Here is an 18,228-nt window from a genome sequence, read left to right on the forward strand (position 1 = left end):
AGATTTATCTTCCTTGACCACAACTCCCAGCATCCTTTGTTCTTCCACTGTGCTCTTAGGAACCCATATTCGTTAACAGATTTCCCTAAATCCTCGACCTCTCACAGAATGATCCATTCATCTCTTTCCCTAATGGTCAGGTGTCCATATTGTCCATGCACACACTTCAGGGAGTCTGCATACTTGGGTGGGAAATAAATTACATCTTTGTTTTTATAGCACTTACAGTTTATTGCTAATCTCAAGGTATTTATATGTTCATTACTACTTTGAAATTATGTAGTTATTAGACCAGCTGGTGGGTTTTTTTTTTAAGGCATTAATAATGCGGCACATAGCCCTACCCAGTTTGGCTCAGTGGTTAGAGCATCAGCCCAATTCCAGACAGGCACCCGCCTTGGTTGCAGGCTCGATCCCTGGCCCCAGTAGGGAGGCAACCAATTGATGTCTCTCTTACATGGATGTCCCTCCCTTCCACTATCTCTGAAAAGCAATGGAAAAAATATCCTTGGGTGAGGATTAAAAAACAAAACCCCTAATAATGCAGCACAAAAATTACTGTATGACAAATGTTTTAAGAATACTTTAGCCCGGCCGGGCGTGGCTCAGCGGTTGAGCATCGACCTAGGATCAGGAGATCAGGGTTCGATTCCCGGTCGGGGCACATGCCCGGGTTGTGGACTAGGCAGCCGATCAATGACTCTCTCATCATTGATGTTTCTATCTCTCTCTCTCCCGCTCCTTTCCCCTCTCTGAAATCAATAAAGATATGTTTAAAAAACAAAAACAAAAAACAACTTTAAAAAATGTATTTCAATCTAATTGGTTTCCTTTATAATCCTATGTATTTCATGTCATATATTCAGAAATATTATTCTGGGAAGTGTCCACAGCTTCCCTGTACCCATGGCATAACGCGCTGTAACCTTACCTTTATTTTCCCATAAGGGTAGTGTTTCCCCTGCAGCCCTGGAGTCTTTTTGAGTAAAAGTTGCTTGTTTTTTTTAAAGTCTAACATTTTATAAGGATGGTGAATAGAGGAGGCCAGCAACATTTTCCTAATTCCTCGCTGCTGCCTTCAAATGTTCCTCCTACATGCCAGCTCCTGGGTCACTTCGGTATTTATGAGAATCACTCTTAGATGCTGTCAGAGGACACCGATCTCAACTCCAATAAATCTTTATCTCCTTACCAATGCAGTCAAACAACCATGCCCAAACCCTGAACTATTTCACTCAGAACTGCACCACCTCTGGAAACCTGAGGCTGTCATATGCCCCAATCACAATCTTCTTTTCTTATAGTTCTTACTCCCTAACTTTGTTCCGCATCCATATTAACAATGATAGTCCATTCTGTTTCTTCCCGTAAGCATCAGAACCCTCAGCTTTCAAAAAACAAAACAACAACAACCACCCCTCAGGTTTCTACTTTTTTCCCAATCCAACTACATCTTTTCCCCATCAAAGTTAATCCTTCCTCTTGTGATCTGGACTCCAGATTCCTGATCTTCTTATACAGTAGCCCCCCCTTATCCACAAGAGATATATTCCAAGACCCCCAGTGGACACCTGATACCATGGATAGTACCAAACCCTATATATACTATGTTTTTTCCTACACATACATACCTATGATAAAGTTTAATTTATAAATTAGGCATAGTAGGAGATTAACAACTACTACTAATAAAAATATACTATAATAAAGGTTATGTGAATGTGGCATTGTTAAGTAAAGTAAGAGTTTCTTGAACACAAGCACTGTGATACCAGGACAATTGATCTTATAACTGAGGTGGACAGCGTATATACTGTGGATAGGTACCAGGTGGGACAGTGCATAATGCTACTCAGAACGGTGCAAAATTAAAAGTTATAAATTATTTCTAGAATTTTCCATTTAATATTTTAGGACTGTAGTTGACCATGGGTAACTGAAACCATGGAAAACAAAACCACAGATATGGTGGGGACTACTGTATACACATATATATATAATGTGTGTATTTTTTTTAGTATTTCATAATCCCTTAAGTCATCTTCTCTCCATAGGCTCTTTAAATTAATCATCAAGGGCTTGTTGTTCAAAGCTCTGTCCTCCTATCTGTTCCCCATAAATAGTCTTATCTCCCCCATTGCTTCCATCATTTCTCTATTGGCAAAACCTAAACCTATAAATCTCAAGTCAAATCTCTCTCCTTCCAAATCCATGAACCTCTGCATCCAATTACTAGGTGCTTCCCTTGAAAAATTTGGACATAACCCAAACAAAATTCATGAACTGCCCATATCTGCACCTCAAACTGCTTCTCCTCAACCAAGGTCTTCCTCTTCTTTACTCTCCACCTGCAGGTGGACCTACTTCCTAACTAGCTCTCGGTTTTGACTTTTGCCTCCAGGTCACATGATTGCTCATCTGAATTACAGTAAAAGGCTCCCAACTGCTTTTCATCTCTAGACTTGCCTCTTGTAAATTAATTCTCTTTACTGGGAAAATGATCTTTTTAAAAGACTAATCCTTCATTGACTTTATGGGGAGGCTGCATAATGGTAGAAAGACACAAGTTTTGAGAGTCCAACCACCCTGGGTTTGAACCCAGGCTCTAACCTTGGGAAAATCACTTCTTCCAACCTCCTCAACTGAAAAATGGCTATGATACATCTTGAAAAGTCAGAATCAAGAAAGCAAGCCCATGCACAGTAGGTACTATGAAACACAATAGTCCCTTAATTGTAGCCACCATTATTCCCTCAGGATAAATTCAGATTTTTAATATGACAGACAAGGGGTCTTCATGACCTTGTCCTGCTCTGCTACCTCTTTGTCATGGTTTATATCCCACACCCTCCACTTCAGCTGCCTTGACCCAGCATGTTCTCTCAGGACCGGTCTGTTTACAAGTGGCTGCCCCCTCTGTCAGGGATGATGCCTTTAATCCTATCCTTCCTCAGAGAGCTCACTCCTCATCTTAAGTCTCAACTCCATGAAGTCTTCCTCCAATCCCCCTCCCCCACCTCAGATTGGATGATGCAGCTCTATTCTGTACTCCCACAGTAACTTGTGTTCACTTCCATTATATTCTACCTATATTCTATCTCTTGTACTAGGCTGGGCTCTCCAGGGCAGGGCTCGATCCTTTATATCTGTATTAATTCCTGGCACACAGTAGGTATTCCATAAATATTATTAACATAAAACATAACTTGAATGGTTACACAAAATGAAAGATTTAAAAAAAAAAAAAAAAAAAGACTCACAGATTTCCTTTTTTTTTTAAGGTCAAATGACAATTTTAATGGACTTTTTTTGTTTGTTTTTAGATTTCCTTTCAATTGGCTTTGTGTTCCAAGGTTTTTCCCACCTTCAGAAGCCAATTTTTACCAATATGAATGCTGAAGTAACTGTTAAATAACTTCATTTTAAGGACCCAGTACTGACCATACCATCAACAGGTATAACAGACACTTTCAATATGAATATAACTTGTATTTATTTTAGTCACTTTTTCATGCTCTTATTAAAGAAATCAGTGAATTATAATAGATTGATACCAAACCAGCACAACTAAAGAAACAACACTAACCACTAAAATTAGCCTCTAAATTATGAAATTGAAGACAATTATGCTTAAACCTCCTATCAATAAGCAGATGATAAACTGGCATTGCAAATTTTTACAAGTTCTAGCAATAGATAAGTACTATGCTTTACTCACCAGCTTCACGTAATCTGTTCCCTTCTGCTTTTGTCCGGTTAGTTCTTTCACTTCCAGCAAGATCCACCAAGGACAACTGGCTTATAGTGATTTGTTCTTTTTCCTAGAGGGAAGATCATAATGCCAATAACATGATATGAACTATAAGTGGGTTTACAATGTTCTTTAAACATATTCAAATTAACAAGTTATTGTATTATGAATATAATATTTGCACAATACAAAATGTACTAGTAGGGACAAGGGATACAAGTTTGGATGGGGAAGTCTGCTAATATGATAAATATACTCATGACATTAATGATTACTTTCCCATTGTATGATATTCTACATTATGCTGTAAGCGCCATGAGTGCAGGGACTCTGCCTTTTAATGACTTTATCTCCAGCACCTTGCACAGTGCCTAGCACTCAGCAGGAGCTCAATATATATGCTAAATAGTTTAGAATAGGACTATCTTAAAATTTTCTATAATCAGATATTTAATAATTTCATAATCTAACAATTTCATAATATGCCAGTAATTTTTATAAGAAATGAAAGTCAAGAGGTACATAACTGATATTATGTTAGATGTGATTCAAAGGAAATCAAGTGTACATGGAAGCTTGATTTATAAGCATTTCCTAGCTAACATTTATCAAGTGTTGACTAAAAGCCAAACACGGGACTAAGAACTTTACCTGGACTACCTCCTTTAATCCACCCAACAATATGAGGAGTTTATTACAGTTAGGTCAGTTAGGCAGTAAATTAATAGGAATCAGAATTTGAATCCTAGTGGTCTTCAGTACCATGCTGTACCATCTCCTCCTGCCATCTGGAAACCTTTGTGATACCACAATTTCATAATGCAGTTTGAATAGAATTATACTTTAATAGCTTAAAGTTATTAAATAACTTATATTTGGGCTCAAATACAGTTACCAGTTGATATAAGCCTTGTAATGTGACAGGTCCAGCAATAAACTGCGATCAACAGATGAGGGACCCTCCTGGCCTAACAGCCAAGAGAAGAACAATTTAGAATTGGCCATCTCCTGAACTAACCCTAACCTGGAAAGTTAATCGCTGACATTTTAAAACCATTAACTGAATTTCCATATACAAAATGAGTCTTCAGAAATAAAACAATGAATCACACATTCTTCTTATTTTATCTCCTCTATTTAAAGAGATTTATAAAGATTCGTAAACCTTTTTCACAGCAAAAGTCCAGGTTCTAAGATTTAATAGCCAGTTTCCCAAAAGTACACATCAAATGGAATAATTAAAGCCATCACCTGCCCATATCTATATCTACTATATATCTATATCTATATTTTTAAAAATTTTAGAAAAATCTATCTTTATTGATTTCAGAGAGAGGACAGGAGAGGGAGAGACAGAGAGAGGAACATCAATGATGAGACACTGACTGGCTGTCTCCTGCATGCATGCTCCTGACTGGGAATTGAGCCCACAACCCAGGCATGTGCCCTGACCAGGAATCGAACCTCAGTCTCCTGGATCATAGGTCAATGCTCAACTGCTGAGCCATACTGGACGGGCACCTACACATATTATTAATTCTAGAGGAGTGATTTTCAACCTTTTTCACCTCATGGCATACATAAACTAATTACTAAAATTTTGCAGCACACCAAAAAATACACTTTTTGTCTATCTGACAAAAAATATATATATATAAAAAAAAAGTTTTTATTGATTTCAGAAAGAGGAAAGGAGAGGGAGAGAAACATCGATGAGACAGACTCATTGATTGGGTGCTTCCTGCATGTTCCCTACTGGGGATCGAGCCTGCAACCCAGGCACGTGCCATGACCAGGAACTGAACCATGATCCTGGTTCATAGGGCAACACTCAACCACTGAGCCACACTGCCAGGCAAAAGGCACGATTTTGATTGTTCCACATCGGATGGCTGTTGTTGTGTTGGCTGTTATTATTCTTTTTTTGACAATCTAAGGAAAAAGAGGTAGGTGTGTCTGACTAAACAGTCAGGTGTTGCATGTTTTAAAAATTCTTGCAGGGAGGACTAACTAATATAAAACAATCAAAGGCCACCTTGATGGCGCAACACTAATTTTTATGACACAAATTTATAAACAGATTTTTGTAAATAACTAGGTTTTAAATGTGTATTTAACTTGATGTTTTTTTACCAGCATAAATTAAGATGATCATTTAATAGTCATTAAAAACAGCTGCCAGGGATGATCTACATGGATGGAAAAAACTTAAAAATGGTTGTTAAGTTGGAAGTATTGTTTTTAATATGTAAGTGATATTCAGAATGCTCACAATAAAAAATGGCTCAACTTTAAAAAAAAAAAGTATTGATTTTTAGAGAAAGAGATGGATGGAGGAAGAGGGAGGGAGAGGGAGGGAGGGAGAGAGAGAGAGAGAGAGAGAGAGAGAAACATCAATTTGCTGTTCCACATATTTATATGTTCATTGGTTGATTCTTGTATGTGCTCTGACCCACAACCTTGGTATACAGGGACCATGCTCTAACCAGCTGAGCTACCTGGCAAGGGCTCAACTTTTTTAAGTATAAGAAACCACCTTAAGTGGCACCTAGATTTCTAATGAAGAATGATGATACAGTTTGGATTAAGTACCTTGGGTAGGTTTTACATAGTGTTTTGTACTAGATCTGCCGAAGCATCTGTCCAGCTTGGTATCCTATGAGAGTTTATTTTCTGGGTAGACATTCTTATAGAGCATTGTCCTTAAAATCAGACTGTCTCTTCTATATTGAAAGCATTTTTATGTTTTCTAATTTTAAAATTAATATTTTCTTTTTGTTAATTCTCACCCGAGGACATTCTTTCCACTGACTTTTTAGAGAGTGAAAGGAAGAGTGAGAAATATCGATGTGAGGGAGACACATAGATTGGTTACCTCCTGCACACACCCTGATCAGGGCCGGGGATCGAGCCTGCAACCGAGGTATATGTCCTTGGCCGGAATCAAACCTGTGACCCCTCAGTCCGCAGGCCAACATTCAACCGCTGAGCCAAACCGGCTAGGGCAAAGTAGTATTTTCTTACAGATATTGTGCAATAAAGCTGAAGTAGGATGCTTTAACAGCTGATAAAATTTTACATTTGTAAAATTAACATATTGTACTGGTACAAAATAGTTTTAAATTATATTTTAATACGCTAAAAATTTTTTCTGTGGCACACCAGTTGAAAAACCTTTGTTCTAAAGCAATCTTTATTGCAACCAAACCTCCCTAATTTAATTCTAATTCCAAAAATTAAGGATTCAGTTAGAAAAAGAAAAATTTCATACACTACAACTTACATGTAAGACATTGTCTCCATCTGCATCCAGTGGAGCTTGAACTAATTTAATGTTGAACACACTATGGGAACGGCTGGACTCACGATTCAAATGTGTGTTAGCAATACGTCTCTTTTTCTGGCCTATAATGACAGAAAAAAAAAAATCATTGCTCAAACCTGAACTCAGCCATTTCCTTATACATGCTTTCTTTTTTCCCCCTCTTGATTTTAGAGAGAGAGAGCAAGGGAGAAGGAGAGAAACATTGATAGGCTGCCTCCTGCACACCCCCTACCGGGGATCGAACCAGCAACCTGGATAAGGGCCCTGACTGGGAATTGAACCAGAGGCCTTTTGGTGCACAGGATGATGCTCAACCAACTGAGCCACACAGGCCGGGGCTATACATGCTCTCTACTAAACTAAAAAGTACAGTTGGTCAAATACATTTATCATTTTATAGTTTCTTAACTTTAATTCTAACCTTTCCAGAAAACTTCAAAAGCCTCTTCAGTAGATTTCACTTCTACTTCTGTACATCCTGCCACATACATATTATGATTCTTATCTTCACGAAGCAGTTTAGATTGCAGAAGTCTATGGGAAAGAAAAAATATATAAGCTTCCTAAATTATGAGTTATTAATAAATTGAGTTATCTCAATTTAAGACTAGGACTAAAATGCCAAGCACATGACATCCATTGTTATAATGGAAATAAGACTAAGCAAGAACCCACACAAATATTAAACAAATAACTTAAGGATATATAGTCAAGATTAATTATAAGAACCTATTTTGTTTTAAAAGTTTTGCTCTAATTTGTTGTAACAAAGCACATGAAACAAAAGTTAAGCATTAAAATCTAGCATTTCCTAAATTTATAAGAACAAAAGATAGAGCTGGTTCTGACCTCAGGGTCAGTAAAAAAGTTCAGAGAGAGTTTGCTATATACCAGGAGTGGCAATCCTTCCAAGGTGGCTGGTAAGTTTGAGTCTGTACGGTAAGATAAGGATGGGAAAGGGCGCTGCCTGTTTAATGTTCGTCTTGTGAATGGTGGGACCATCACCCACTAAATGGCAGATTTTTCAGGAAGCAAGGAGGGGCTCATAGGTAGCAGACAGCCTAGTGCCAATGAAAAACCACCTACGTGCAAACATGCCACAGATGCCAAACTAGTATATCAGCACCCTTCTCCTTAAGAAAAGAGTCAACACAATCACATACACAAAGTGTGTGTTCCTCATGGGCATGCTGCAACTGTTCCACCTACCAAAGGAATAAGGTATAAGTTACAAGTTACTGTTTCTACAGCAGCCATCTCAGAGTAACATGATCAGTCCACAGTATGTGACAGTCACAGTGAGTTGTATCTTAAAAATCCTCCATTGTAATATTTCTTCATTGTATTAAAAAACACTAAACATTAATCAGTTCAGAAAAGCAGTTATACACCACCCTAACAAATTAAATCTGAACTCAGTGCCAAATAAGCACCTTGTGAGTTCATTCAAGGAGTTACCAGAAAGGTTACAAAGCATACAAGTTATATTTGTCAGTTCTTTTGTGTAACTAAATAAAACCAAGATAATATGCTCCTTTGAAAATAATCTAATTTAGGACAAACAAAAACTTGGCACATGTGCAGGCATGAAACTGATTGGTAGCAATGAATAACATCACAAAAGTTTAGGGAAATGGGTATGCAGAACTGACACTTTGAAACAAATGGGAAAGTAATTAGTCTATACAGTTTAATGTAAATAAAAGTGGACATATTGACACCTGTTCTCAGTCTAATGGTTTTCTAAATCCCCTCTTTCTCCAATAATGTCTGATTAGACATACACACAAAAGTTAAATTTATGACACAGGTCTTCATACCATTTATGTCCTCAGAGGCCCCAATGAAGAGGGCACTAAAGATAAGCATTTAGCTTAAGAACAAAACCATCAACTCAGGAACAAGACATTAATATTAGACACAGGATTCCAGAGTTAGCTCTTGTGCAAATGCAGATTTATTGTTCGTGATGCCAGGTTGTAATTGGTCTTCATTCTCCATAGGGCAAGACTCAAGGATAGGAGTAGTCTCATAACTCTGGTAGAATGACAATACAGACGTCACTTCATATTAATCACTGAGGGAAGGTCTGTATTAGTTGCACAGACAACAGCTTTAGGCTCCATTCTGTAGAGATCACCAAGACAGATGGTGAAAATGGCTACAAACTCCCAACACTAAGTGTCAGGTTTTTGAAAGGTAGCCTCAAGGCACATCAATAGGGACACTTCTTTATCCAATTAAGGTCCTTCTTAAAATACAGCTCAGGGCCAAGAGTTTTCAAAAATAATGTCAGGTGTCCTCCTTAGATACTTAACCCACTGGGTCCCTAATACACCTGCATATCTGGTTAATAATAAAACAACTCATTGAGCACCAATTGCATGATACACAAGTTACATTTCATTTGGAAAACAAAAATAAACCTTATCCCTACTTATAGCTGAGGAAACTAAGGCTCACTAGGTGAAGTGACTTCCCCAAGATTAAGCACCTAAGGGGGGGCGGGGGGTGTCTCTTCACTACTTACTTAGGCTTTATGGGATCAAACGGCACCTCTTCCAGTAGATCATATATGTAATTATTATATATTTCAATATAAGAGACAAATACGCCGTAGACACTATCTTCATCAACCTCTTCTGCTTTGCAAAACTCTTGTACATTTATCATATCTGCAAACTCTGGATCTACTTGTCGTCTGAAAAAGGCGAAGAAAAAAGCCAATAAGACTGATCTTCTACATTGTGAATTAATATCAAAAGTAAATGATTCCAAGAGGAAACTAAAAGATATAGCACAAATGACCTGCCTTACAAGCAGAAATGCACAGAGAACTTTGTTCACTCAGTCAGCCAACAATACTCCCATGTCCTCCCAGATACACAGCACAGGCTTTTATACCCTCTCATCCAAAGTGGCACCTTCTCTAAGTAGTGACTCAAAGGCAGTGTGCTCATAAACAAAAAAAAATCTGAGCAAATAGTTACTTAAGAACATTCTTCATCTTTGATCTCACTAATGTCAACTATCAGAGAATCTTCTCCACTTCATGTTCACCATTCCCTATGCCTTAGAAAACAATCAGATAGGGTTCCCTTTAGGCCAGTGTTGCATACAAATGCAATTACTTACTTGCTAGAAGGGGTCTTTGGATTGGGTATAGCCTCTCTTTTCTGCCGTTCTAATAAGGCATCAACTTCACACTGTATGTCCATGCTATTCCTATCATTAGATTTAAAAACCTGAAGTGGGGATAAAAATCAGACCGTGATTTTGAGAATTTGGCTTAAATTGTAAGAAACATATTTGAGAACTGAGAAACATTTATTTAAATGTTTAAGGTTTCTAAACGTATCCAGTAAGTTTTCCCATAATACTACTGTATTCACAGGTATCTTCGTCCCTATGTCAGGTGAAATAGTTACAACATAAAAAATTATACTTACATATCTTTTAGCTTGAAATGACCCTATACTGTTAAAGATCATGTCCAAACAGCGAGGAAGCAGCCCTCCTTCCCCTGGAGAACCAGTCATGGTATGAGTTTTCCCACTTCCCGTCACACCATATGTAAAAAGGAGACCTACAACAGAGCAGTCACACTGGGTTATATCTTAAAAGTCCTCCACTTCTAGTATTTATTCATTGTATTAAAAAACACAAAAAACAAAAAATTAATCAGCTCAAAACAGGTTTACCACCACCCTAGCAAATCTGAATTCAAGGCTAAACATAAACCCAATATATCAAAAAAGTTTTTATCAGAGGGGGAGAAAAAGGAAAACCCAACAAAACTCCAAGAATCATACCATTTTTGCCATGAATGAGGTCATCTACCAAGGGATTAGCCACAACATCAAAGAGCTCCTTCTGGGTGGTATGAGTGCCAAATACTTGTTTAAATGAGTACTGAATCTGTGGAAAAGGAAAAAATAAAAGGGCATAAGTGAATTCCCCTGTATCTGAACTAGAAACACATGTTTAAAGTTATTCAGATGTTTCTTTATGAACATTTAAGATCTAGGTGTACAAAGAAAAAGTATGAATGGTCTTTACACTTGGAATCCTTAAAAAAGTCATGCCCTGGCCGGTGTGGCTCAATTGGCTGGGTGGTGTCCTGTGTACCATAAGGTTGCCAGTTCGATTCCTGATCAGGGCATGTGCTTGGGTTTCGGGCTCGATCCCTGGTGGGGGCAAGCAGGAGGCAGTGGATCGGTTTCATTCTCACATTGATGTAACTCTCTCTCTCCCCCTCTCACTTCCTCTCTCTTCTAAAAATCAACAAAGAAATTTTAAAAAGTCATGACCTAAGGCTGAATTTGTTTTCATTAAATGACCAAAAAGATCAAAAGGTATGATTCAGTCACAAACTTGGGAAAATCCTCACATATTACCTCATCTTACCGCTTTCTATTTTTTCTCATAAATGGCATAACAGCATAAAGCTAAGTATTTTGATGTACTTTCTAAAAAAACCCAGCAGTGAACAGTAAATATAAATTCATTTGAGTTCTTATATAAATTTTAAATAAATTGTGACCTTATGAAAGCAATACTTCAATTATCAAATCTTGTTTAAAATATGATTAAGTATAACCATATTGCCAAAAATATTACCAAACTTCTACTTAGAAAATTAGATTGGAGATTGGGGCATAAATTGTGTAAATGAAAATGTCCTAATTGTCCAGGGGCTGGAGTTTTATTATATCTTTTTTCATTATTTTCTAGTCTTATTAGTTTGTAGATATTGCAGTTGTTTCTGCAGGTTTCCTGAATTTATTGCAGTTTTTGCTTCATGAACATCAGTGCTGTGTTATTTGGTGCATGAGATTTATTAGAATTTATTGATTATAGCCTTTGTCAAATGGCTCCCTTTTTTCTATTTTATGACTTTTACCTTAAATTGAACCTGCTCAGATATCAATATCATGACCCTTATGTTTTCAAACTTAGCAATTTTGTCCCCCCAAAAGAGACATGTATAGATTAGTACTCAAATATAACAGTAACTGATACTTAGCACTGACAATTGTCTCAAGCACTACCTTAGCATGGTAATGAATCAACCTCTGATGTAGGTGCTATTAATTCTTATGCTCATTTTATAACTTGTTAAAGATCACACACCTACTTCAGCTAGGTTAACTCTCACCTTTGAGGAAGTTTTTATTCCACTCCTATGAAACAGCTCTAGAACTCATACAAAGAACAATCTTAGAACTGAAAGGAGACATAAAGGACAGGATAATGCTGACAGGTTACTCAGATGACCTCCAAGTCCTCATGAATACACTCCTTCTTTGCAGGTGAAGAAAAACGAGACCACAAAGGAAGAACCTGCCCCGAGCTCATGGAGCTAGTCAGTATCAAAGCTGTTTCCAGTCCAACACTCTTTACATTATTCAATGTTGCCTTCTGTCACAAGAACTTTTAATCTCCACCAAACCTTTTGTACTATTTACACACACTTGAAATTAACTCTAATAAGTAAAATTCAGTAAGTTAATTTTCAACTATTTTATAACCTCAAAGGCCTAGTCCTACATGAAGCCTCCCTGGACCATACATTCATGTTTAATCTATATGTACTGTTTGGCAAACAGGACAGAGAAGGTGCAGTATATCCCTTGAAGCTTATATTATACGAGGGAAAGAGACAATAAATAAGTAGATAAATCGATACACTGTGGTAAGTGCTATCAAGGTATTACATAGAGTGCAGATCAGGTGACAAGGGAGGGGGTGCTACTTCTGATGGGGTAGTCTAGACATACTCTGTGAGAAGGTAATATTTAAGCTGAAACAGGGTAAGAGCCAAAGGAAAGGTCCAGGCCAATGGAATAGCCACGAGGCAGAATTCTGGTTTATCTAAGGAATCCAGGGTTGGAGAAGTACTAAGAGATGAGGTGGCCAGATTGATAGGAGGCAGATTAAACAGGATTTTGCCTATTTAAAAACTTTATTCCTTGGAAGGTTTTAAACATAAAAATGGTGTGGTCTGACGTGCTTTAAAAGATCATTCTGGCTGCTCTGTGGAAAATGGATTAGAAAAGACTCGGAGTAGAAGCAGACAGTCCAGTTAGGCTTCAGCAATCTTGTCAATGCTACTCAGAGTAAGGTCAGCAAACCAGTGCTAACTCTGAGAACTGTTTATTTCCAGTCTAGGAGAAGGTAATTGCAGAAATCAAGAGGCAATGTTTAGAAACTTTCGTAGCCATTAGCATGGCTACCACATCCCAAGATGTGATTACTGGGTTTATCTCACTAAACAGATAAACAGGTTCTTTGCTGTCTGTCATGGTTAGTTCCAAGTGGCAAAGCTGCATAAATGTATTAGTCACAATTCATTTTAAAAAGTTGTTCCTGCCCAGCTGGGATGGCTCAGTGGCTGAGCGTTGACCCATGATCCAGGAAATCATGCTTCGATTCCTGGTTATGTTACATGCCCGGGTTGTGGGATCGATCCCCAGTGGGGGCGTGCAGGAAGCAGCTGATCAATGACTCTCATCATTGATGTTTCTATCTCTCTCCCTCTCCCTCTCCCTTCCTCTCTCTGAAATCAATAAAAACATAGTATAGATGGGCTTCTGATGAACAATTTCACTGGAGTAATGTGCACAAAAGAGTGAATGGCAACTTGAAAGTAGACACCACTGCCTGAGTTGATTCTTTCTTCTGCGTTCTGTCATCTCTTTTAGCACACCTACCTTTCTGTCTTATCTGTTTGAGGGTTACCTGTTTACTATCTGTGCCCCCAATTAAGCTGTAAACTCCATAAAGGCAAGAGCTGTATCTCACTTATTTTTATTGTAAAAAAATCTCCTCCCACCCTCCAGCTTAGCACTTATTTGTTAAACTGAATTGAACTCATTTTGCTCAACATTTTACTAAAGAAAAAAACACTTCATAAGAGGTAGCTATAGGTATACAATGTCTATTAAATGTTATTTCAATCTCCCCACGTGAAATTTTGTGTGTGTGTATATAAAAAATTTCCTAGCATGATCATATATCATTCCACATTAAACTATCCCTAAAATACACTCTAGGAAGCAATAAATACCCTGTAAAAGAAATTATCTTCTAAAAAGCAATCCTCTAACTCCAGTATACCAAAGGTGTGTCTATATTCCAGGAATTAAAAACTTCAGGTATGGTGGTTACAGTGAAGTAGATAAGTCAAAAAAGTGAAAACACATGAATTTTGTTAAATTAAAAAAATGGAAAAGCCATTCAGGAAAGAATATATCAAGTAAAAACAGCCTGATTTCAATAGGAAGTACCTCCTTATAGTCTCCATTTCGGTTAAGTCTGTACCCCTCAGGTGTATGAAGCTGAACGGTTGTATTATTGACCACTTCTATGCAACACTCTTGATCAGGAAAGCTCAGGGGGCGCACCCTACAATATACCTGAAAATGCAAGGAAGTGCTTAAAGAACAAAAGTTGACTTTTTACCTGACTTTTCATTTAAACTTCCTATTCATCCATTCAACAAACATTTTGGTGTCTTAATTTAAGAGATCAGTATCATAAACTTAGAGCTATGAAAACGAAAACCTGCTACCCAAGATTGTCAAATGCAAACAGATATTAGACAGAAGAGTTCTTAAATGCACATAAAATTATTTTGATAACAAAAGCATCAAACCCACAGCTCCTCTTCACTATTGTATTGGCACAAATTTAATAGCTATACTACTAATTTAAAACTTTCTCCAAAAAAGTCAATAACATATCACACAATAAGAATTCTTTGGAATTGGATGTCAATTAAAACTTGCCAACTTAACACTTGATGTATAAATAAGTAGTAGATGCAATACCTGAAATGTTGTTTCCTTAATCAGCAACAGTGTTGAGGAAAAAATGTTCAGCTGGCCCTAGCTGGTTTGGCTCAGTGGTTAGAGCGTCGGCCCATGGACTGAAGAGTCCCAGGTTCGATTCCAACTAAGGGCACGTACCTCGATTGCTGGCTCGGCCCCAGTTGGGGCACAATCAGGAGGCAACCACTCAATGTATCTTTCTCATATCAATGTCTCTCTCTCTCTCTCTCCCTTATAGTCCCTGACCACTCTCTGAAAAAGCAATGGGAAAAATGTCCTTAGGTGAGAATTAAAAAAAAAGTTCAGCCATATGTGCAAAGTATCTGGTTCCCTAAGGCCAAGAGATACACTCCAATACCAGTGAACGGGAGATTTAAAACATCCCAGAGCAAAGCGACCAACCTTCTTGTGTTTGCCATCTGCTTTTAAAAGCAAGTTCCCAAGCCTGAAACTAGTGAAGTACATGTAATTATGAATAGTCCTTAGACTGAATTAAACGGTTCTATACCAGTCTTAAACTTGGTCCCATAAAACATGGGGTTTGGAGCTTTCTTTCCTCATGAAGTGTGCCATCAGTTGGAATATAACCGTCCTAAAGATGGGAGAGGATGCTCACCTAAGCAGAAAGTTTTCTCCCATCTCACAAAGTATGAAGAATTCTCTGGGATAGTTGAATATTTTTCATTACCTAACTCTTCAAATTATAACTAGTTATAGGATGTAGTTGACAACCAAAAATTTCATTTTACTGGACTAATGAATCCTACCATAGAAACAAAATTAGAAAGCTGGAACCAGCCTTAAGCAATTTAGTACAGTCCTTTTAACTAAATGTCCTTTGACTCCACTTCCACATCTCCATCCATTCCAAGCATACACTAAGACATAAAAGGAATGAAGAAACAACACACACACACAAATTCACAGGGAAACCTTACCCCAACTGGGTCTTTAATACTCGTTTGGGATCCTTTCTTCCCTACAGGTTTCCTGGGCGTCTTAGTCCTCCTGGTCATAGATTAAAAAACAATTCAGTTCAACACTAACATTCAAAAATCTCACCTATAATTCATACACAGGCAGAATTCCAAGGTTTATAAATTATTCCTTAGCAGTTCCAAAACACTACACCCTAAATAAATAACATTAATAAGAATAAATTGCATTAGCAGGAGTGTTTGTGGTATGCATAATCCAAAATAATTAAAATTCGGTTTAGGAGAAGTTACATTTTTGGTACTAAATGTACCTACTTCGTATTTAAAATAGTTTGAATATTTTCTTGAGCAACAATTTTAGAGGCACTACAAGTTTGAAAAAATCTACAGACAACTGACACTTACCTTGAAAGACATTTATATATGTGTACAAGCACACACACTGCACCAACAGCCATTGATTGCCCAAGGTAGACTGACAAGTGATTAACTTCAATAAATTATAAAAACAGATAGAGGAATGCATTTTCATCAAGATTTATGTCTATAACTTTCAAGGTCACTGAATTCTTAAAACCTATCATCCTTTGTCTCCAAACAAAATGTGGTCCCCAGACTGCAATTTCTTGCTCTCTTAAGTAGTGTAAATCAGACAACAGGCCCCAAATGGAGCCACCTGTGCTAAGCTTACATCACCAAACCAAGACTTAATACCTAACCTAATTGCTGTTTTAATCTCTCCCAGGAATGTAATCTCAGCCAGTCAGTATGAAACCCCCTCACAGATCCCTATGGTCCCTCAAAGGAAGATGCCCTTGCCTGAAACAATCTGCTTTTTGCTTCTTCCTGCCCCTTTCTGCCTATAAAAATCTTCCATTTTGTACAGCTCCTCAGATCTTCCTAGTTGCTAAAAGGATGCTGCCCAATTCATGAATTGTTGAGTAAAGTCAGTAAGATTTTAAAAATTTACTCAGTTGAAATTTTTTTTTATCAGTAGAGACAATAGAAAAAGTTATTTTGATTTATTTCACCACTTCTCTAGGATGCCCCCCAATTTACCTATAGGCTAAACATTTACCACTAAAATGAAATAAAATTATTGGCTTGGGCTATAGATTAAAATATTTTTCAACATTTTCTCATATTAAATAGAAGCAAGTTAGTGTTTTAAGTGCAAGATATTATGGTAAGTTTACTTAAAGTTACACTTTTTAAAAAAAGATAAAAGATTCTGACTTTGGCCTCTTAAGAAAACAAAGTTGCTTTGCGAACTATTACCTACGTGATGATAATAATGATAAAGTCGACCCTCTTTCTTGCACAATTATTTCTTTACCCAGTAGCGGCCAAGGAACTCTGCAAGGCCGAAAATGTCCCCGATTTAGCGAGGAATGTGGGCGGGTACGTCTGCGGCCCAAGAATAGGGCGAAAGTCACCGGCCTCCACAGCTGCAAGGTCTCGGCCTCCAGGCCGCGGCGGGGGATGGGAAAGCACGCAGCGCTCACGACCGCCAGGGCTCGCCGGGCCGGAGACCACCTAACCAACGCCGGCCCCAGGGCTCAGCACTCGGCCCCGCGACCCCGCCCCGCACGAACTCGGCAAAGTGCCGCGGCGGGCGCGGCCGCCGGCAGGGAAAGGAAAGGGTTGGTGGAGGCGGCCCGGAGCCAGGTGCCGGCAACCCAGCCAACGGGAACCGGCGCGGCCGCACGAACCTCCCCTCTCCCCCGACTCGGGGCCGACCTCTCCCGGCCGCGGGAGCCAGGCCCTGGGGGCGGGCGCCGAGTCCGGGTCTCCATGCCGCCGCTCCCCCGCAGAGGTTCACGTGGGGACTCCCACTTTGGGGGCCGCGGCCTGGGGTGAGCCAAGCTCGGTGTAGACTGCAGGGCCCCCGGCGTGAAGAGACCCCCGCCCCATCACCGGGGCCCGGCCCCGGGCCCGCTGCCCCGTACTCACGCTGGCTTCATGGCGGCAAGCTCCGCGCTGCCCAGACGCGCACGCGGGACGCCGGGCTCGACACGGAGACCCGGCGAGGACAGCGGGGTCGCAGAGAAGCGCTGCGGGAACCAAGACGCGGCGGCAGAGGCGCTGCGCTCAGTGGAGCGGGGCCGCGCGACTGCGAGCCCAGGTGAGCTGGCGCCCGGCGCATTTCAAACGGGCCAATCAGCGCCCGCCCACGGAGAAGGGGCGGCCCCGGAGGAAGTGACTGCTCTGCCGGAAGTGGCGCTGGTCTCCTGGGCGACTGACGCCGCCGGGGTGCGGGGAGTCCGGGCGTGTGCGCCGCGGCGCTGGAGCCGGGACTTCACATCTGAAATCAACTCCCTCCGTTTCCGATGAGAAGCTGAGGGTTTATTTTCCTGCAGCGCAAGAAGTCCAGTGGAAGAG

The 18,228-nt window shown here is 39.4% G+C and overlaps 1 protein-coding gene across 2 annotated transcripts in view; it reads right to left on the reverse strand.

Moving 5' to 3' along the window:
* KIF23 (kinesin family member 23) overlaps positions 1-17,921 on the reverse strand; it is a 30,029-nt gene extending 12,108 nt beyond the window's left edge. For both annotated transcript variants that reach the window (XM_016198083.2, XM_016198082.2), the window contains exons 1-10: positions 17,800-17,921; positions 15,847-15,916; positions 14,366-14,494; positions 10,889-10,994; positions 10,526-10,662; positions 10,212-10,321; positions 9,607-9,777; positions 7,498-7,610; positions 7,035-7,156; positions 3,719-3,821 (exon numbers count right to left, since the gene is read on the reverse strand). In XM_016198083.2, the coding sequence (XP_016053569.2) occupies positions 3,719-3,821; positions 7,035-7,156; positions 7,498-7,610; positions 9,607-9,777; positions 10,212-10,321; positions 10,526-10,662; positions 10,889-10,994; positions 14,366-14,494; positions 15,847-15,916; positions 17,800-17,810 (1,072 nt within the window). In that variant the 5' untranslated portion in view covers positions 17,811-17,921. The remainder of the gene's footprint in view (positions 1-3,718; positions 3,822-7,034; positions 7,157-7,497; positions 7,611-9,606; positions 9,778-10,211; positions 10,322-10,525; positions 10,663-10,888; positions 10,995-14,365; positions 14,495-15,846; positions 15,917-17,799) is intronic.
* Positions 17,922-18,228: the final 307 nt, after the last annotated feature.

The sequence above is a fragment of the Miniopterus natalensis genome, chromosome 1 (assembly GCF_054644295.1).
Source record: "Miniopterus natalensis isolate mMinNat1 chromosome 1, mMinNat1.hap1, whole genome shotgun sequence".
Classification (NCBI taxonomy): domain Eukaryota; kingdom Metazoa; phylum Chordata; class Mammalia; order Chiroptera; family Miniopteridae; genus Miniopterus; species Miniopterus natalensis.